The sequence below is a fragment of the Trematomus bernacchii genome, unplaced genomic scaffold (genome assembly GCF_902827165.1).
Source record: "Trematomus bernacchii unplaced genomic scaffold, fTreBer1.1, whole genome shotgun sequence".
NCBI classification, from domain to species: Eukaryota; Metazoa; Chordata; class Actinopteri; order Perciformes; family Nototheniidae; genus Trematomus; species Trematomus bernacchii.
The window spans coordinates 10,001-31,383 of record NW_022988036.1 but is presented as its reverse complement, the minus strand read 5'-3'; the positions used below and the strand labels follow the sequence as shown (position 1 = coordinate 31,383).

Sequence of the window (21,383 nt, the reverse complement as noted above, 5' to 3'; positions counted from 1 at the left end):
GGATTCAAAACGGCGAATTTCGCCGAAAGGTGACAAGTTTGCATCCCTGGTTATAACATATCACTACCCCCCTGATTACAATATATTGGATGGTAACCTCTGTAAGATTATAAACCCTGCTCTTTATAGAAGAATTCATGATGAAGTATATAAGATTATGATGCACATTAAAGTGGGAACACTTAACTGTTGACCAAAAGGTACGAAATTCAATAAAAGCTGAACAGATCTTTGATTTATAAATGAACGTGTTGATGTTACACTAGCAGCAGCACCGCGGTACACAAAGGACCGGAAACATCCTGGCCCGTCCACACAGCGGCGTGCGTTGAAGCTTCAACGCTTCAGCCCATTCACTTTGAATGGGGTGACGTCACGCTTCGCCGAACTGCATTGTGGGAGCGAAGCGTAGTTTTGCTCGCGTTGCTCGCTGCAAAAGTTGAGCAATGTTCAACTTTTGAAGCTTCGACGGAAGCGTCAGCCAATCGAATCATATGCCAGTACAAGCTCTAGCCAATCAAACCGCGTGCTTTTGTGTCCGGGGCGGGAGATTCATGTGATTGGTTGTTGGTCGAGCTTCAGACACGCCCGCCGGCAAGCTTCAACGCACGCCGCCGCGTGGACGCTTCAAAACGCAGCCCGGAGCCTCGTGCTGCGTTCAGGGACACTCATACATTTGCTGGTCTTTGACTCCCTCTGAGGACTCATGGTGCATTCAGGGACACTCTAATGGCGCATTTCCACTACACGGCCTCGCTCGGCCTCGCTCGGTATGGCTAGGCCTCGTTATGCCTCGTTAGGACTGGCTCACTTTATGGCGCATTCCCATTACAGTTTAGGAACTGGGGCAGTATCTATAGTAACGCAGTGTAGGCGGAGCCGTGACGTCATCTTCAATGAGAACCCCAGAAAAACAACACAGCCGTTAGCTGTTAGCACTCAGAGCTCACAGCTCCTCATATATGTTCAGAAACTAGACAAAAGTTAAACAAGTACAAACCACAGACTGCCTGTGTCATGGTGAATACAGGCGCTGGTTTATTTATGTCTGTATAGGCCGTTGTTGTGAGTGTGGACGGTCGGAGCATATACTGCGTTAGCTTAGCCAATCTCCATTTAGAAAACACGCATTTTAAAAGGTGTTTCGCCTGCCGTCTGTCTGCAGACTTGTCAAAGCATTAATTCATGGTTTTTACTAACCGGTATCAGTGTGTTGTTACTTCATCATTTTGAAACGTGTATTACAATTAAATCACGGTCAAATATGTCCATCTTGTTGTAGTTGTAGCCCCCTTGCCAGCGACGCTCTCTCTAGTTTAGCATACTCAGCCCGACTCAGCCTCGTTGTCTCTGGCCCTAGACCCACGATTTTATGAGGCCAGAAAAACTGTGAATTAGGACCCGCCGGCCGGTACTAGGCCAAGTGGAAACGCAACCAAAAACGGGCCGCTGACGTCACAGCCCTCTTAAACCGTGCTCCGCGCTGTAGTGGAAACGCGCCATTACACTCCGTGACTCAATGTGGTATTCATGCTGCATTCAGGACTACTCACACACTTTCTGGTCATTGAGTCCTTGTGAGAACCTGTGCTGCATTCAGGGACACTCACACACTTTCTGGTCTTTGAGTCCTTGTGAGAACCTGTGCTGTATTCAGGGACACTCACACACTTTCTGGTCTTTGAGTCCTTGTGAGAACCTGTGAGAACCTGTGCTGCATTCAGGGACACTCACACACTCCCTGGTCATTGAGTCCTTGTGAGAACCTGTGAGAACCTGTGCAGTATTCAGGGACACTCACACACTTTCTGGTCTTTGAGTCCTTGTGAGAACCTGTGAGAACCTGTGCTGCATTCAGGGACACTCACACTTTCTGGTCTTTGAGTCCTTGTGAGAACCTGTGCTGTATTCAGGGACACTCACACACTTTCTGGTCATTGAGTCCTTGTGAGAACCTGTGAGAACCTGTGCAGTATTCAGGGACACACACACTTTCTGGTCTTTGAGTCCTTGTGAGAACCTGTGAGAACCTGTGAGAACCTGTGCTGCATTCAGGGACACTCACACACTTTCTGGTCTTTGAGTCCTTGTGAGAACCTGTGCTGCATTCAGGGACACTCACACACTCCCTGGTCATTGAGTCCTTGTGAGAACCTGTGAGAACCTGTGCTGCATTCAGGGACACTCACACACTTTCTGGTCTTTGAGTCCTTGTGAGAACCTGTGCTGTATTCAGGGACACTCACACACTCCCTGGTCATTGAGTCCTTGTGAGGACCTGTGCTGCTTTCAGGGACACTCATCTTTCAAAGTCATCATGTTTTTGACACTTTAATACAAAAAAAAGGTACAAATATATTTAAGCCTCTTCTGGCTGAAGTCATGAGTCTCTTTGTGACATCACACAGTGACATCACCTTGCGTCGGCCAATCAGATGTCTTCCTGCTCCGTTCGCTCTTTGGAGGACACCCACCTGCTGACGATCACTTCCTGTTGACACAATCAAACTTTATTAACACAACACAAACTTTTTCCTGCAAACAAATCCATTTATTCAACTTTTCTGTCGTTTTTGGAATTTCATTTAAAAATCTCCACATATTTGTTCATGTTTTATTCATTAATTGTTAGAAAATATAAAAAGAGCTGCTTGATTCTCAGTTTCAAAACATCATGACTTTAAATATCTGCTTCTTTTTTTAACAGAATCAAACGCAGACTTTATGCAGAATATGACGTGTGGATTAAAATGTGTTATTGAACTATACTCTTTGTACCTGAACACTGAGTCTGCTCAGACACACAGGTGAGTCCAGCTCGGCTTCTGATAGGCCGGCAGGATAGATGATGTAACACAGCATCAGCTCCTGGAAAACAAAACGCACCTCACCTGAAGAATCACAATCCCTGTTCGTCCCACAAACTCACGTTGTTACAGCGAAAGACGAAATAAAGAGAACACTATTAGATCAAAGTTACCTTGGAGACGTTGGCTGTGATCCTGCTCAGAGCTGCGAGAGAACGCCATGAAAACGGACGTAACGCCGAGCCCCTGAAGGCACCATCAACCCGCTCGATCACCACAGAGTAACTACGGGAAAAATAACTCTTTTAAAGTGTGTGTGTGTGGTGTGGTGTGGTGTGTGTGTGTGGTGTGGTGTGGGTCGTGTATGTGTGTGTGTGTGGTTTGGTGTGGTGTGTGGTGTGTGTGGTGGTGTGGTGTGGTGTGGTGTGGTGTGGTGTGGTGTGGTGTGGTGTGGTGTGGTGTGTGTGTGTGTGTGTGTGTGGTGGTGTGGTGGTGTGTGGTGTGTGTGTGTGGTGTGGTGTAGGTGGTGTGTGTGTGTGTGTGTGGTGTGGGTGTGTGTGTGTGTGGTGTGTGTGTGTGGTGTGGGTGTGGTGTGGTGTGTGTGTGTGTGTGGTGTGTGGATGTGTGTATGTGTGTGTGTGTGGTGTGGTGTGGTGTGGTGTGTGTGTGTGTGTGTGTGTGTGGATGTGTGTATGTGTGTGTGTGTGGTGTGTGGTGTGGTGTGGGGTGTGGTGTGTGTGTGTGTGTGTGGTGTAGTGTGTGGTGTGTGGTGTGGTGTGGTGTGTGTGTGTGTGTTTGTGTGTCAAAGGGCTTTATAGTCCCAGGCTCCTCCAATACATAAGAGAATGTTGCAGGTAAAGTGTGTGTGTGTGTGTGTGTGTGTGTGTGTGTGTGTGTGGTGTGTGGATGTGTGTGTGGATGTGTGTGTGTGTGTGTGTGTGTGTGTGTGTGTGTGTGTGTGTTACCTGGCATGGTAGAAAGGAGGTCCTTTCCTGTACAACACTGTAAACACAGACAAGTTTTACACGTGTAAGCTGTCAGTTTTTCAAGATCCAAGTTTCAAGTCTCTCTCACCACGTGCTCAGCAGCTACCGTGGAGATATGGAAAACTGAAGTCCTCCTCCAACAGAGCAACATGAATATATATGGAACATAGAACAAATAAAATAGAAACAGTGCAAGAAGAGTCTATATATACACGTACGTTTGTGTGTTTGTTTGTGTTTGTTTATGTGTCTTACTGAGGTCCACGCCGTACTTGGCTCCGCCCCCTTCTTTGGGGACCCACCCTTTGCTCCTGAGGTGCTGATAGGCTGAGAACGAGCTGACGAAGTCTGGCCGCAGCGAGCGGAACTTCCTCCACAGCTGGATGATTGACAGGGGCTCCTGACCAATCACAGGAGAGGACATGAACTTTGTCATTCAATAAAACACCACAAGAAGTTTAATTTATTAAATCATTAATCAACGTGTGACACAAAATAAAACTTAAGTTTACTTTAAGGCTAAGGTCAGCGCTGGGTTTGCACACAGTTTAATGTGTCTTTGTGTTACACAGGGATGCTACATGCTACATGCTTTAATGCTACATGCTATAATTCTTCATGCTACAGTACTATATAGCAACACGCTTTAATGCTACATGCTATAATTCTACATGTTACATTGCTACAGACCTTTATGATACATTGCTACAGGTTGTAATGCTACATGCTACATGCTTTACTGTTACATGCTATATTGTTACAGGTTTTAATGCCACATTGCTACATGTTTAAATGCAACATGGTACAGCGCTATACTGCTACAGGCTTTAATGCTACATTGCTACATGCTCTAATTCTACATGTTACATTGCTACAGACCTTTATGATACATTGCTACAGGTTGTAATGCTACATGCTAAAGTGCTATCAAGCAACAGGTTTGAATGCTACATGCTACATGCTTTACTGTTACATGCTATATTGCTACAGGCTTTAATGCTACATTGCTACATGCTCTAATTCTACATGCTACATTGCTACAGGTTGTAATGCTACATGCTAAAGTACTATCAAGCAACAGGTTTGAATGCTACATGCTACATGCTTTACTGTTACATGCTATATTGTTACAGGTTTTAATGCCACATTGCTACAGACTTTTATGCTACATTGCTGCATGTTTAAATGCAACATGGTACAGCGCTATACTGCTACATTGCTACATGCTCTAATTCTACATGCTACATTGCTACAGGTTTAAATGCTACATGCTACAGTGCTAAACTGCTACATTGCTACAGGCTTTAATGTTACATTGCTACATGCTCTAATTCTACATGCTACATTGCTACAGGCTTTAATGCTACATTGCTACATGCTTTAATTCAACATGCTACATTGCTACAGGCTTTAATGCTACATTGCTACATGCTTTAATTCTACATGCTACATTGCTACAGGTTTAAATGCTACATGCTACAGTGCTATACTGCTACATTGCTACAGGCTTTAATGCTACATGCTACAGTTCTATACAGTTACAGGCTTCAATGCTACCTGCTACAAGCAGGTAGACAAGACAGACAGTTACCTGGTGCAGGTAGACAGACAGACAGACAGACAGACAGACAGACAGACAGACAGTTACCTGGTGCAGGTAGACAGACAGACAGACAGACAGACAGACAGACAGTTACCTGGTGCGTGCAGACAGACAGACAGACAGTTACCTGGTGCAGGTAGACAGACAGACAGACAGTTACCTGGTGCAGGTAGACAGACAGACAGACAGTTACCTGGTGCAGGTAGACAGACAGACAGACAGACAGACAGACAGTTACCTGGTGCAGGTAGACAGACAGACAGACAGACAGACAGACAGACAGACAGTTACCTGGTGCGTGCAGACAGACAGACAGACAGTTACCTGGTGCAGGTAGACAGACAGACAGACAGTTACCTGGTGCAGGTAGACAGACAGGCAGACAGACAGACAGTTACCTGCTGCAGACAGACAGACAGGCAGACAGACAGACAGTTACCTGGTGCAGGTAGACAGACAGGCAGCCCAGACTGTAGACCAGGAAGAAGGCCTGCAGGTGTAGACAGACAGAAAGACAGACAGACAGGTGAAGAGGTAGGTTTACTTTGTTTTATTAAATGTGAATAACTGAGTGTTACCTCCTCCAGACTGAGCTGCAGGTACTCTGTGAGAGAGAGGGGGGACCTCCGCACCTCCCTGAGCCCCTGAGACACCTGTCAATCAATCAATCAATCAATCAATCAATCAACGCGTTCACTTCTCTGAACATTGTAACACACAGTTGCTGCACATTAAAGGTCTCCTATCATGTCAAATGCACTTCTTGATGTCTTTTAAACATCACCATGTGTCCCCGGTGTGTCCCCGGTGTGTCCCCGGTGTGTCCCCATGTGTCCCCCCCGGTGTCCCCCCGGTGTCCCCCCGGTGTGTCCCCCGTGTGTCAGGAGACTCTCAAAGTGTCAGGAAATAAACCCCTCTCTCTTTTCCTCCGTACCCACATCTCTAAAAACGGGGGAACAACGGAGCTGATCCAGATTTGCTGCGTCATGACGACATTACTAAAATGTGGGCGGGCTTTACACCCACGGGCCAATCAGAAACGTTGCTGTCAGAAACAATGAGACGTGTTCTGGAAGTAATATGGTCTGTGTTTACATTAGCATGCTAACACTCAGAGCTAACCTGTACTGGAGAGAGCATGTGTGAAGAAGCAGGAAATGAAAAGGAAGTCACCTTGTGGTAAACCTGAGAGAGAAAGAGTTTGAGCTCCATACTGTTTCAGAGAGAATCCTTCATGTGGTTTGGAACATGATATGGAGTTTCATCACGGCAGCATTTAGCTGAGTTTCTGCTGGGAGAGTTCTCCTGATGAGATCTACTCTCTCTCTGAAGCTACTGACCCAGAGTCAGCTCTTTAGTAACAGCTGGAAGAGAGGGGGGGGGGGGGGCTACAAGGGTCTGTTTGGGGTTTGGAGCAGGACACTTCAGAGACATGTCCTTAGTAACAGCTGGGAGAGAGAGGGGGGGGCTACAAGGATCTGTTTGGGGTTTGGAGCAGGACACTTCAGAGACATGTCTTTAGTAACAGCTGGAAGAGAGGGGGGGGGGGGCTACAAGGATCTGTTTGGGGTCTGGAGCAGGACACTTCAGAGACATGTCCTTAGTAACAGCTGGAAGAGAGGGGGGGGGGGGCTACAAGGATCTGTTTGGGGTTTGGAGCAGGACACTTCAGAGACATGTCCTTAGTAACAGCTGGAAGAGAGGGGGGGGGGGCTACAAGGATCTGTTTGGGGTCTGGAGCAGGACACTTCAGAGACATGTCCTTAGTAACAGCTGGAAGAGAGAGGGGGGGGCTACAAGGATCTGTTTGGGGTTTGGAGCAGGACACTTCAGAGACATGTCCTTAGTAACAGCTGGGAGAGAGAGGGGGGGGGCTACAAGGATCTGTTTGGGGTTTGGAGCAGGACACTTCAGAGACATGTCTTTAGTAACAGCTGGAAGAGAGGGGGGGGGGGGCTACAAGGATCTGTTTGGGGTCTGGAGCAGGACACTTCAGAGACATGTCCTTAGTAACAGCTGGAAGAGAGGGGGGGGGGGCTACAAGGATCTGTTTGGGGTTTGGAGCAGGACACTTCAGAGACATGTCCTTAGTAACAGCTGGAAGAGAGGGGGGGGGGGGCTACAAGGATCTGTTGGGGTCTGGAGCAGGACACTTCAGAGACATGTCCTTAGTAACAGCTGGAAGAGAGAGGGGGGGGGCTACAAGGATCTGTTTGGGGTTTGGAGCAGGACACTTCAGAGACATGTCCTTAGTAACAGCTGGAAGAGAGGGGGGGGGGGCTACAAGGATCTGTTTGGGGTTTGGAGCAGGACACTTCAGAGACATGTCCTTAGTAACAGCTGGAAGAGAGAGGGGGGGGGCTACAAGGATCTGTTTGGGGTTTGGAGCAGGACACTTCAGAGACATGTCCTTAGTAACAGCTGGAAGAGAGGGGGGGGGGCTACAAGGATCTGTTTGGGGTTTGGAGCAGGACACTTCAGAGACATGTCCTTAGTAACAGCTGGAAGAGAGAGGGGGGGGGGCTACAAGGATCTGTTTGGGGTTTGGAGCAGGACACTTCAGAGACATGTCCTTAGTAACAGCTGGAAGAGAGGGGGGGGGGGCTACAAGGATATGTTTGGGGTTTGGAGCAGGACACTTCAGAGACATGTCCTTAGTAACAGCTGGAAGAGAGGGGGGGGGGGCTACAAGGATCTGTTTGGGGTTTGGAGCAGGACACTTCAGAGACATGTCCTTAGTAACAGCTGGAAGAGAGGGGGGGGGGGCTACAAGGATCTGTTTGGGGTCTGGAGCAGGACACTTCAGAGACATGTCCTTAGTAACAGCTGGGAGAGAGAGGGGGGGGGGGGGCTACAAGGATCTGTTTGGGGTCTGGAGCAGGACACTTCAGAGACATGTCCTTAGTAACAGCTGGAAGAGAGGGGGGGGGGGGGCTACAAGGATCTGTTTGGGGTGTGGAGCAGGACACTTCAGAGACATGTCCTTAGTAACAGCTGGAGAGAGAGGGGGGGGGGGCTACAAGGATCTGTTTGGGGTCTGGAGCAGGACACTTCAGAGACATGTCCTTAGTAACAGCTGGGAGAGAGAGGGGGGGGGGGGCTACAAGGGTCTGTTTGGGGTTTGGAGCAGGACACTTCAGAGACATGTCCTTAGTAACAGCTGGGAGAGAGAGGGGGGGGGGCGGGCTACAAGGTCTGTTGGGGTTTTTGGAGCAGGACACTTCAGAGACATTGTCCTAGTAACAGCTGGAAGATGAGGGGGGGGGCTACAAGGATCTGTTTGGGGTTTGGAGCAGGACACTTCAGAGACAGGTCCTTAGTAACAGCTGGGAGAGAGAGGGGGGGGGCTACAAGGATCTGTTTGGTGCTGGAGTCTCTCTCTCTCTCTCTCTCTCTCTCTCTCTCTCTCTCTCTCTCTCTCTCTCTCTCTATCTCTCTCTCTCTCTCTCTCTCTCTCTCTCTATCTCTCTCTCTCTCTCTCTCTCTCTCTCTCTCTCTCTCTCTCTCTCTCTCTCTCTCTCTCTCTCTCTCTCTCTCTCAAGAGAAGAGAGAGAGGGCGATCAAGAGAAGTGAGAGAGTGATAGAAGAGTGATAGGGTGATCAAGAGAAGAGAGAGGGCGATCAAGAGGAGAGAGAGGGCGATCAAGAGAAGAGAGAGAGGGCGATCAAGAGGAGAGAGAGAGGGCCATCAAGAGAAGAGAGAGAGGGCGATCAAGAGGAGAGAGAGAGAGGGCGATCAAGAGGAGAGAGAGAGGGCGATCAAGAGAAAAGAGAGGGCGATCAAGAGAAGAGAGAGAGAGGGCGATCAAGAGGAGAGAGAGAGGGCGATCAAGAGAAAAGAGAGGGCGATCAAGAGAAGAGAGAGGGCGATCAAGAGGAGAGAGAGAAGAGAGAGAGGGTGATCAAGAGAAGAGAGAGAGAGGGCGATCAAGAGGAGAGAGAGAGGGCAATCAAGAGGAGAGAGAGAGGGCGATCAAGAGGAGAGAGAGAGGGCGATCAAGAGGAGACAGAGTGGGCGATCAAGAGGAGAGAGAGAGGGCGATCAAGAGGAGAGAGAGAGGGCGATCAAGAGGAGAGAGAGATGGCGATCAAGAGGAGAGAGAGAGAGCGATCAAGAGGAGAGAGAGAGGGCGATCAAGAGGAGAGAGAGGGCGAGCAAGAGAAGAGAGAGAGGGCGATCAAGAGAAGAGAAAGAGGGCGATCAAGAGGAGAGAGAGAGGGTGATAGAAGAGTGAGAGGGTGATCAAGAGAAGAGAGAGAGGGCGATCAAGAGGAGAGACAGGGCGATCAAGAGGAGAGAGAGAGAGGGCGATCAAGAGAAGAGAGAGGGCGATCAAGAGAAGAGAGAGAGGGCGAGCAAGAGAAGAGAGAGAGAAGAGAGAGAGGGCGATCAAGAGAAGAGAGAGAGGGCAATCAAGAGAAGAGAGAGAGGGCGATCAAGAGGAGAGAGAGAGGGCGATCAAGAGAAGAGAGAGAGGGCGATCAAGAGGAGAGAGAGAGGGCGATCAAGAGGAGAGAGAGAGGGCGATCAAGAGAAGAGAGAGAGAAGAGAGATAGGGTGATCAAGAGAAGAGAGAGAGGGCGATAGAAGATTGAGAGGGTGATCAAGAGAAGAGAGAGGGCGATCAAGAGAAGAGAGAGAGTAATGTAACCTCCTAATGTAATGTATAACTCCTATGAAAATGTTCAAAAAGTGCTCAAACTTCACGTGTGCTAACAGTCCAGCCGTGAAGACATCTACGGGACAGTTTTGAGATTTCTTCAAATGCCGTTGCCATGGCAACACAATGCTCACCATGAAACACGGTTTTCTCATAACTTCAGTGACAATGCTCGAAATGGCCCAAAACACATCTAAGCATATTATGGGGTGTCATCAAATGCCGTTGCCATCGCGACAGATAATTCACCATCAAGTTAGTTCAAAAGTTTGCAGTTCAAATATTCTGCTGCTTTCCCAAGCCTTTTTACTTTCTTTTCTCATCTTAATACAAATTCATTCACTACTACTTACATCTTATATTTAACTCCTTCAGCCTATTTTCAGCTGCAGAAACCATTCAACTATTACATTATTCAGCTATTTCAGGACATCAAGGCTATACATGTTTTTTTAAACCTTTTCTTTTAAATATTAAGCTTTTTCTCAATTTTTGTAGCTAAAAGCAGCTACCATTCAGCTAATAACATATTCAGCTTTTTCTGCATTTTCAGCTAAATTCATTCACAGTTTACAGCATTCGCACGCATTTTCTGCAGGAAATGCATTTTCTAATTTAATTTCACATTCTGTTCTTGTACATATTCTATTCACATGCATATAGACTTCTTGCACTATTTTTATTTAGTATTTTTGTATGAATCTTGCTGCACAAAAAAGCCTGAAGCCTCACCTCACTGTCAGAGACCACCAGCACAAAACCAGGACCCGGATCTGGATCTGGATCTGATTCAGATCCAGATCCAGAGTCTTGTGTCTGCTCTCGTCTCACATCCTCCATCTCTACCGGCTGAGAGACACTCAGCAGGGTCTGACTGACAGCTGCTTCATCCAATCCCTGAGCAGAGAGAGAAGCCCCCGCCCACCTGAGGAGCTCATCATACCTGCAAAGGGAGGGGGGAGGGGGGAGGGGGGCGTTAGGACTTATAATAATAATAATAATAATACATTAGATTTTTATAGCACTTTTCCTCATGCTCAAAGACGCTTAAACACTTTTAACACTTATAACATTGATTTATTGACAGGATGTGATGTCATCGTGTTAACAGACAGGATGTGATGTCATCGTGTTAACAGACAGGATGTGATGTCATCGTGTTAACTGACGGAATGTGATGTCATGTGAACAGACAGGATGTGATGTCATCATGTTAACTGACAGGATGTGATGTCATCATGTTAACAGACAGGATGTGACGTCATCGTGTTAACTGACAGGATGTGATGTCATCATGTTAACAGACAGGATGTGATGTCATCATGTTAACTGACAGGATGTGATGTCATCATGTTAACTGACAGGATGTGATCACTCACCTGGACGTTGAGACGACAGGTAGGAGAAACCCTTCGTGTTCTGCAACAGAAACAGAGATCAGCTGACGGCAGAGAACAGCTCTGATTGGACCGCACTCAGGATGATGTCATGCTGTAAACTCACGCTCCCATTGGTCAGAGATGCTGTAGTCTGGCCTGGCTCTGGAGAGGACGCCTTTCCCAAAGAAACCCTGAGGAAAACAAAACATGAGGTGGATTAACTCAGACCTGTTTCACATGATGAGGTGGATTAACTCAGACCTGTTTCACATGATGAGGTGGATTAACTCAGACCTGTTTCACACGATGAGGTGGATTAACTCAGACCTGTTTCACACGATGAGGTGGATTAACTCAGACCTGTTTCACATGATGAGGTGGATTAACTCAGACCTGTTTCACATGATGAGGTGGATTAACTCAGACCTGTTTCACACGATGAGGTGGATTAACTCAGACCTGTTTCACATGATGAGGTGGATTAACTCAGACCTGTTTCACATGATGAGGTGGATTAACTCAGACCTGTTTCACATGATGAGGTGGATTAACTCAGACCTGTTTCACACGATGAGGTGGATTAACTCAGACCTGTTTCACACGATGAGGTGGATTAACTCAGACCTGTTTCACACGATGAGGTGGATTAACTCAGACCTGTTTCACATGATGAGGTGGATTAACTCAGACCTGTTTCACACGATGAGGTGGATTAACTCAGACCTGTTTCACACGATGAGGTGGATTAACTCAGACCTGTTTCACATGATGAGGTGGATTAACTCAGACCTGTTTCACATGATGAGGTGGATTAACTCAGACCTGTTTCACATGATGAGGTGGATTAACTCAGACCTGTTTCACATGATGAGGTGGATTAACCCAGACCTGTTTCACATGATGAGGTGGATTAACTCAGACCTGTTTCACATGATGAGGTGGATTAACTCAGACCTGTTTCACATGATGAAGTGGATTAACCCAGACCTGTTTCACATGATGAGGTGGATTAACTCAGACCTGTTTCACACGATGAGGTGGATTAACTCAGACCTGTTTCACAGACCTGTGCCCTCCAAGCTGGCCATCAAGCTCAGAGACCTCGGGCTCAACAGCGCCCTCTGCGACTGGATCCTGAACTTCCTGACGGGCAGACCCCAGGCAGTGCGGGTGGGAAATATCACATCCTCCACCCTGATTCTCAACACCGGTGCCCCTCAAGGCTGCGTGCTCAGCCCTCTCCTCTACTCCCTGTTCACCCACGACTGCGTGGCCACACACAGCTCCAACACCATCGTGAAGTTTGCTGATGACACGACCGTCATCGGCCAGATCACAGACGATGACGAGACGGCATACAGAGAGGAGGTCGAAAACCTGACATCTTGGTGCCAGGAGAACAACCTCCATCTCAACATCAGCAAAACAAAGGAGCTGATTGTGGACTACAGGAAGCAGCAGGGAGAGGGACACGCCCCCATCGCCATCAATGGGACTACGGTGGAGAGAGTCAAAAGCTTCAGGTTCCTTGGGGTCCACATCACTGAGGACCTGACATGGTCTCTTCACACCACCACCATCACCAAGAAAGCTCGACAGCGGCTCTTCTTCCTCCGCAGGCTGAGGAGGTTCAAAATGGATTCCAGGATACTCTGCAACTTCTACAGGTGCACGATAGAGAGTATCCTCACTGGCAGCATGACGGCCTGGTACGGCAGCTGCACCGACCTCGATCGTAAGGCTTTACAGAGGGTGGTGAAAACTGCACAGCACATCACCAGGACGGAGCTGCCATCCATGGAGGACCTTCACTCCCAGCGGCTCAGGAAGAAATCACTACGGATTATCAAAGACCCCCATCACCCCAGCCACAAACTGTTCTTTCTGTTGCCGTCTGGCAGACGTTACCGCAGCATCCTGGCAAGGACAAGAAGATTCGGAGACAGTTTCTTCCCGCGGGCAGTGAGACTGTTAAAAAATTGAACTGTTGAAACAACTTCAAACATTCAACTGCTACTCAGTAGTATGTATCTAATACCTAATATATATATATCATTCCAATAACTTGTATATAGACTCATACTGCACTATTCCACATCATAACTTTATTTCATTTTTATAACTATTATTATTTTTGTATTGCTCTTGCTCTTATTGTTATTATGTTATGTTATTATGTTGCATTGTTGGAGAAGCCTGTGACATAAGATTTTCAACTGCATAATTACTCTGTAGCTATGTCAGATTGACAATAAAGAACCTTGAACCTTGAAACATGATGAGGTGGATTAACTCAGACCTGTTTCACATGATGAGGTGGATTAACTCAGACCTGTTTCACATGATGAGGTGGATTAACTCAGACCTGTTTCACACGATGAGGTGGATTAACTCAGACCTGTTTCACACGATGAGGTGGATTAACCTCAGACCTGTTTCACACGATGAGGTGGATTAACTCAGACCTGTTTCACATGATGAGGTGGATTAACTCAGACCTGTTTCACATGATGAGGTGGATTAACTCAGACCTGTTTCACATGATGAGGTGGATTAACTCAGACCTGTTTCCACAATGATGAGGTGGATTAACTCAGACCTGTTTCACACGATGAGTGGATTAACTCAGACCTGTTTCACATGATGAGGTGGATTAACCCAGACCTGTTTCACATGATGAGGTGGATTAACTCAGACCTGTTTCACATGATGAGGTGGATTAACTCAGACCTGTTTCACATGATGAGGTGGATTAACCCAGACCTGTTTCACATGATGAGGTGGATTAACTCAGACCTGTTTCACACGATGAGGTGGATTAACTCAGACCTGTTTCACACGATGAGGTGGATTAACTCAGACCTGTTTCACACGATGAGGTGGATTAACTCAGACCTGTTTCACACGATGAGGTGGATTAACCCAGACCTGTTTCACACGATGAGGTGGATTAACCCACCTGGTTGTGGATCTTCTTGATGTGCTCCGGGTTAACGACCAGCAGGTTTTGGTTGATGAGCTCCGCCCGATATTCACTCCTCTCAGAGTTCACCGGGAGCGGAGCCTCGAACGCCTCGTGGACCCTGGGACGCCTCCGAGGAGCCCTGAACTCTGCCTGCATCCTGAGGGAGGAGAAGTACTAGATCAGGTACTAGAGTAAAGGTAGAAGTACTCTGATCAGGTACTAGAGTAAAGGTAGAAGTACTCTGATCAGGTACTAGAGTAAAGGTAGAAGTACTCAGATCTTGTACTTGAGTAAAAGGAGAAGTACTCAGATCTTGTACTTGAGTAAAAGTAGAAGTACTCAGATCTTGTACTTGAGTCAAAGTAGAAGTACTCAGATCTTGTACTTGAGTAAAAGTAGAAGTACTCAGATCTTGTACTTGAGTAAAAGTAGAAGTACTCAGATCTTGTTCTTGAGTTAAAGTAGAAGTACTCAGATCTTGTACTTGAGTAAAAGTACTAAGATATTGTACTTGAGTAAAAGTAGAAGTACTCAGATCTTGTACTTGAGTAAAAGTAGAAGTACTCAGATCTTGTACTTGAGTAAAAGTAGAAGTACTCAGATCTTGTACTTGAGTAAAAGTAGAAGTACTCAGATCTTGTACTTGAGTAAAAGTAGAAGTACTCAGATCTTGTTCTTGAGTAAAAGTAGAAGTACTCAGATCTTGTTCTTGAGTAAAAGTAGAAGTACTCAGTTCTTGTTCTTGAGTAAAAGTAGAAGTACTCAGTTCTTGTTCTTGAGTAAAAGTAGAAGTACTCAGTTCTTGTTCTTGAGTAAAAGTAGAAGTACTCAGGTCTTGTTCTTGAGTGAAAGTAGAAGTACTCAGATCTTGTACTTGAGTAAAAGTAGAAGTACTCAGGTCTTGTTCTTGAGTGAAAGTAGAAGTACTCAGATCTTGTACTTGAGTAAAAGTAGAAGTACTGTGATCTTGTTCTTGAGTAAAAGTAGAAGTACTGTGATATTGTACTTGAGTAAAAGTAGAAGTACTCAGATCTTGTACTTGAGTAAAAGTAGAAGTACTCAGATCTTGTACTTGAGTAAAGTAGAAGTACTCAGATCTTGTACTTGAGTAAAAGTAGAAGTACTTAGATCTTGTAATAGAGTAAAAGTAGAAGTACTCAGATCTTGTACTTGAGTAAAAGTAGAAGTACTCAGATCTTGTACTTGAGTAAAAGTAGAAGTACTCAGATCTTGTAGTAAAAGTAGAAGTACTCAGACCTTGTAGTAAAAGTAGAAGTACTCAGATCTTGTACTTAGTAAAAGTAGAAGTACTCAGGTCTTGTACTAGAGTAAAAGTAGAAGTACTCAGGTCTTGTACTTGAGTAAAAGTAGAAGTACTCAGATCTTGTACTTGAGTAAAAGTAGAAGTACTCAGATCTTGTACTTGAGTAAAAGTAGAAGTACTCAGATCTTGTACTTGAGTAAAAGTAGAAGTACTCAGATCTTGTACTTGAGTAAAAGTAGAAGTACTCAGATCTTGTACTTGAGTAAAAGTAGAAGTACTCAGATCTTGTACTTGAGTAAAAGTAGAAGTACTCAGATCTTGTACTTGAGTAAAAGTAGAAGTACTCAGATCTTGTACTTGAGTAAAAGTAGAAGTACTCAGATCTTGTACTTAGTAAAAGTAGAAGTACTCAGGTCTTGTACTAGAGTAAAAGTAGAAGTACTCAGGTCTTGTACTTGAGTAAAGTAGAAGTACTCAGATCTTGTACTTGAGTAAAAGTAGAAGTACTCAGATCTTGTACTTGAGTAAAAGTAGAAGTACTCAGATCTTGTACTTGAGTTAAAAGTAGAAGTACTCAGATCTTGTACTTGAGTAAAAGTAGAAGTACTCAGATCTTGTACTTGAGTAAAAGTAGAAGTACTCAGATCTTGTACTTGAGTAAAAGTAGAAGTACTCAGATCTTGTACTTGAGTAAAAGTAGAAGTACTCAGATCTTGTACTTGAGTAAAAGTAGAAGTACTCAGATCTTGTACTTGAGTAAAAGTAGAAGTACTCAGGTCTTGTACTTAGTAAAAGTAGAAGTACTCAGATCTTGTACTTGAATAAAAGTAGAAGTACTCAGATCTTGTACTTGAGTAAAAGTAGAAGTACTCAGATCTTGTACTTGAGTAAAAGTAGAAGTACTCAGATCTTGTACTTGAATAAAGTAGAAGTACTCAGATCTTGTACTTGAGTAAAGTAGAAGTACTCAGATCTTGTACTTGAGTAAAAGTAGAAGTACTCAGATCTTGTACTTGAGTAAAAGTAGAAGTACTCAGATCTTGTACTTGAGTAAAAGTAGAAGTACTCAGATCTTGTACTTGAGTAAAAGTAGAAGCACTCAGATCTTGTACTTGAGTTAAAGTAGAAGTACTCAGATCTTGTACTTGAGTTAAAGTAGAAGTACTCAGATCTTGTACTTGAGTAAAAGTAGAAGTACTCAGATCTTGTACCTGAGTAAAAGTAGAAGTACTTAGATCTTGTAATAGAGTAAAAGTAGAAGTACTCAGATCTTGTTCTTGAGTAAAAGTAGAAGTACTCAGATCTTGTTCTTGAGTAAAAGTAGAAGTACTCAGTTCTTGTTCTTGAGTAAAAGTAGAAGTACTCAGTTCTTGTTCTTGAGTAAAAGTAGAAGTACTCAGTTCTTGTTCTTGAGTAAAAGTAGAAGTACTCAGGTCTTGTTCTTGAGTGAAAGTAGAAGTACTCAGTTCTTGTTCTTGAGTAAAAGTAGAAGTACTCAGTTCTTGTTCTTGAGTAAAAGTAGAAGTACTCAGGTCTTGTTCTTGAGTGAAAGTAGAAGTACTCAGATCTTGTACTTGAGTAAAAGTAGAAGTACTCAGGTCTTGTTCTTGAGTGAAAGTAGAAGTACTCAGATCTTGTACTTGAGTAAAGTAGAAGTACTGTGATCTTGTTCTTGAGTAAAAGTAGAAGTACTGTGATATTGTACTTGAGTAAAAGTAGAAGTACTCAGATCTTGTACTTGAGTAAAAGTAGAAGTACTCAGATCTTGTACTTGAGTAAAAGTAGAAGTACTCAGATCTTGTACTTGAGTAAAAGTAGAAGTACTCAGATCTTGTAGTAAAAGTAGAAGTACTCAGACCTTGTAGTAAAAGTAGAAGTACTCAGATCTTGTAGTAAAAGTAGAAGTACTCAGATCTTGTACTTAGTAAAAGTAGAAGTACTCAGGTCTTGTACTAGAGTAAAAGTAGAAGTACTCAGGTCTTGTACTTGAGTAAAAGTAGAAGTACTCAGATCTTGTACTTGAGTAAAAGTAGAAGTACTCAGATCTTGTACTTGAGTAAAAGTAGAAGTACTCAGATCTTGTACTTGAGTAAAAGTAGAAGTACTCAGATCTTGTACTTGAGTAAAAGTAGAAGTACTCAGATCTTGTACTTGAGTAAAAGTAGAAGTACTCAGATCTTGTACTTGAGTAAAAGTAGAAGTACTCAGATCTTGTACTTGAGTAAAAGTAGAAGTACTCAGATCTTGTACTTGAGTAAAAGTAGAAGTACTCAGATCTTGTACTTAGTAAAAGTAGAAGTACTCAGGTCTTGTACTAGAGTAAAAGTAGAAGTACTCAGGTCTTGTACTTGAGTAAAAGTAGAAGTACTCAGATCTTGTACTTGAGTAAAAGTAGAAGTACTCAGATCTTGTACTTGAGTAAAAGTAGAAGTACTCAGATCTTGTACTTGAGTAAAAGTAGAAGTACTCAGATCTTGTACTTGAGTAAAAGTAGAAGTACTCAGATCTTGTACTTGAGTAAAAGTAGAAGTACTCAGATCTTGTACTTCAGTAAAGTAGAAGTACTCAGATCTTGTACTTGAGTAAAAGTAGAAGTACTCAGATCTTGTACTTGAGTAAAAGTAGAAGTACTCAGATCTTCTACTTGAGTAAAAGTAGAAGTACTCAGATCTTGTACTTGAGTAAAAGTAGAAGTACTCAGATCTTGTACTTGAGTAAAAGTAGAAGTACTCAGGATCTTGTACTTAGTAAAAAGTAGAAGTACTCAGATCTTGTACTTGAATAAAAGTAGAAGTACTCAGATCTTGTACTTGAGTAAAAGTAGAAGTACTCAGATCTTGTACTTGAGTAAAAGTAGAAGTACTCAGATCTTGTACTTGAATAAAAGTAAGAAGTACTCAGATCTTGTACTTGAGTAAAAGTAGAAGTACTCAGATCTTGTACTTGAGTAAAAGTAGAAGTACTCAGATCTTGTACTTGAGTAAAAGTAGAAGTACTCAGATCTTGTACTTGAGTAAAAGTAGAAGTACTCAGATCTTGTACTTGAGTAAAAGTAGAAGCACTCAGATCTTGTACTTGAGTTAAGTAGAAGTACTCAGATCTTGTTACTTGAGTTAAAGTAAGAAGTACTCAGATCTTGTACTTGAGTTAAAGTAGAAGTACTCAGATCTTGTACCTGAGTAAAAGTAGAAGTACTCAGATCTTGTTCTTGAGTAAAAGTAGAAGTACTCAGATATTGTACTTGAGTAAAAGTAGAAGTACTCAGATCTTGTTCTTGAGTAAAAGTAGAAGTACTCAGATATTGTACTTGAGTAAAAGTAGAAGTACTCAGATCTTGTACTTGAGTAAAAGTAGAAGTACTCAGATCTTGTACTTGAGTAAAAGTAGAAGTACTCAGATCTTGTACTTGAGTAAAAGTAGAAGTACTCAGATCTTGTACTTGAATAAAGTAGAAGTACTCAGATCTTGTACTTGAGTAAAAGTAGAAGTACTCAGATCTTGTACTTGAGTAAAGTAGAAGTACTCAGATTCTTGTACTTGAGTAAAAGTAGAAGTACTCAGATCTTGTACTTGAATAAAAGTAGAAGTACTCAGATCTTGTACTTGAGTAAAAGTAGAAGTACTCAGATCTTGTACTTGAGTAAAAGTAGAAGTACTCAGATCTTGTACTTGAGTAAAAGTAGAAGTACTCAGTTCTTGTTCTTGAGTAAAAGTAGAAGTACTCAGGTCTTGTTCTTGAGTGAAAGTAGAAGTACTCAGATCTTGTACTTGAGTAAAAGTAGAAGTACTCAGATCTTGTACTTGAGTAAAAGTAGAAGTACTCAGATCTTGTACTTGAGTAAAAGTAGAAGTACTCAGATCTTGTACTTGAGTAAAAGTAGAAGTACTCAGATCTTGTACTTGAGTAAAAGTAGAAGTACTCAGATCTTGTACTTGAGTAAAAGTAGAAGTACTCAGGTCTTGTACTTAGTAAAAGTAGAAGTACTCAGATCTTGTACTTGAATAAAAGTAGAAGTACTCAGATCTTGTACTTGAGTAAAAGTAGAAGTACTCAGATCTTGTACTTGAGTAAAAGTAGAAGTACTCAGATCTTGTACTTGAATAAAAGTAGAAGTACTCAGATCTTGTACTTGAGTAAAAGTAGAAGTACTCAGATCTTGTACTTGAGTAAAAGTAGAAGTACTCAGATCTTGTACTTGAGTAAAAGTAGAAGTACTCAGATCTTGTACTTGAGTAAAAGTAGAAGTACTCAGATCTTGTACTTGAGTAAAAGTAGAAGCACTCAGATCTTGTACTTGAGTTAAAGTAGAAGTACTCAGATCTTGTACTTGAGTTAAAGTAGAAGTACTCAGATCTTGTACTTGAGTTAAAGTAGAAGTACTCAGATCTTGTACCTGAGTAAAAGTAGAAGTACTCAGATCTTGTTCTTGAGTAAAAGTAGAAGTACTCAGATATTGTACTTGAGTAAAAGTAGAAGTACTCAGATCTTGTTCTTGAGTAAAAGTAGAAGTACTCAGATATTGTACTTGAGTAAAAGTAGAAGTACTCAGATCTTGTACTTGAGTAAAAGTAGAAGTACTCAGATCTTGTACTTGAGTTAAAGTAGAAGTACTCAGATCTTGTACTTGAGTTAAAGTAGAAGTACTCAGATCTTGTACTTGAGTAAAAGTAGAAGTACTCAGATCTTGTACTTGAGTTAAAGTAGAAGTACTCAGATCTTGTACTTGAGTTAAAGTAGAAGTACTCAGATCTTGTTCTTGAGTAAAAGTAGAAGTACTCAGATCTTGTTCTTGAGTAAAAGTAGAAGTACTCAGATATTGTACTTGAGTAAAAGTAGAAGTACTCAGATCTTGTACTTGAGTAAAAGTAGAAGTACTCAGATCTTGTACTTGAGTTAAAGTAGAAGTACTCAGATCTTGTACTTGAGTTAAAGTAGAAGTACTCAGATCTTGTACTTGAGTAAAAGTAGAAGTACTCAGATCTTGTACTTGAGTTAAAGTAGAAGTACTCAGATCTTGTACTTGAGTTAAAGTAGAAGTACTCAGATCTTGTACTTGAGTAAAAGAAGAAGTACTCAGATCTGGTACTTGAGTAAAAGTAGAAGTACCAGAGTGTAGGAATACTCTGTTACAGTAAAAGTCCTGCATTCAAAATGTTCCTCAAGTGAAAGTATAAAAGTATTCTCATCAAAATATAGTGAAAGTAGCGACAGTAAAAGTAGTCATTGTGCAGATTGGTCCATTTCAGAATAATATATATGATATGTTTTATAATGATTGATCATGAAAGTGTTCTCAAAGCTGGTAAAGGTGCAGCTAGTTTGAATGACTTTGTATACTGCAGGGTAGCTTGTGGATTTACTCCAGGTGGAACTAAAGTCTGATTTAACACTTGGTTATATTTCACATCATTCATCCACATCTGAGAAGTAACTAAAGGTATTAAATACATGTAGTAAAAGTACACCATTTACCTCTGAACTGTAGTGGAGTAGAAGTACACAGTAGAAACAAATTAAAATACTGAGGTAAAGTACAAGTACCTCAAATGTGTACCTAAGTACAGTACTTGAGTAAATTAGTTACTTTACAACTGCTGCTGCTGGGTAGAGAAGATGCTAACTGTTAGCCTGTTAGCTCACATTTCCTTCATTCATTAAATCTCTCGTCGGTTTGTTTTGCTGGGGACGCCGCGGTGTCACACAATATGTGTCCGGGT

The 21,383-nt window shown here is 43.1% G+C and overlaps 1 protein-coding gene across 6 annotated transcripts; it reads right to left on the bottom strand.

Moving 5' to 3' along the window:
• Positions 1–1,455: 1,455 nt before the first annotated feature.
• On the bottom strand, positions 1,456–21,379 carry tsen2 (TSEN2 tRNA splicing endonuclease subunit). 6 transcript variants are annotated; one of them, XR_004554920.1, is made up of 13 exons: positions 21,307–21,379; positions 14,396–14,558; positions 11,561–11,627; positions 11,437–11,476; positions 10,790–11,000; positions 5,975–6,049; positions 5,836–5,886; positions 4,049–4,193; positions 3,773–3,809; positions 2,981–3,092; positions 2,779–2,868; positions 2,098–2,491; positions 1,456–2,030 (listed from the first exon to the last, which is right to left on the bottom strand). XR_004554920.1 is itself a non-coding variant. In XM_034117462.1 (12 exons), exons 1-12 carry the CDS (start codon positions 21,315–21,317, stop codon positions 2,432–2,434), a joined length of 1,062 nt encoding a protein of 353 aa, XP_033973353.1. In that variant the 5' UTR covers positions 21,318–21,379; the 3' UTR covers positions 1,456–2,431. The 6 variants fall into 6 exon arrangements, 3 of the variants coding, with proteins under 3 accessions (XP_033973353.1, XP_033973354.1, XP_033973355.1); XR_004554921.1 differs by having other exon boundaries at positions 1,457–1,766; positions 2,031–2,491; XR_004554922.1 differs by having other exon boundaries at positions 1,470–1,585; positions 2,041–2,491.
• Between the last annotated feature and the right edge of the window lie 4 nt (positions 21,380–21,383).

Coding starts and splice junctions, on each gene's coding strand:
- tsen2 (XM_034117462.1), bottom strand. Junction 11,477..11,560: donor CATCTCTGACCAATGGGAGC/GTGAGTTTACAG, acceptor TTTCTGTTGCAG/AACACGAAGGGTTTCTCCTA. Junction 2,492..2,778: donor TGAGCAGACTCAGTGTTCAG/GTACAAAGAGTA, acceptor TTGTGTCAACAG/GAAGTGATCGTCAGCAGGTG.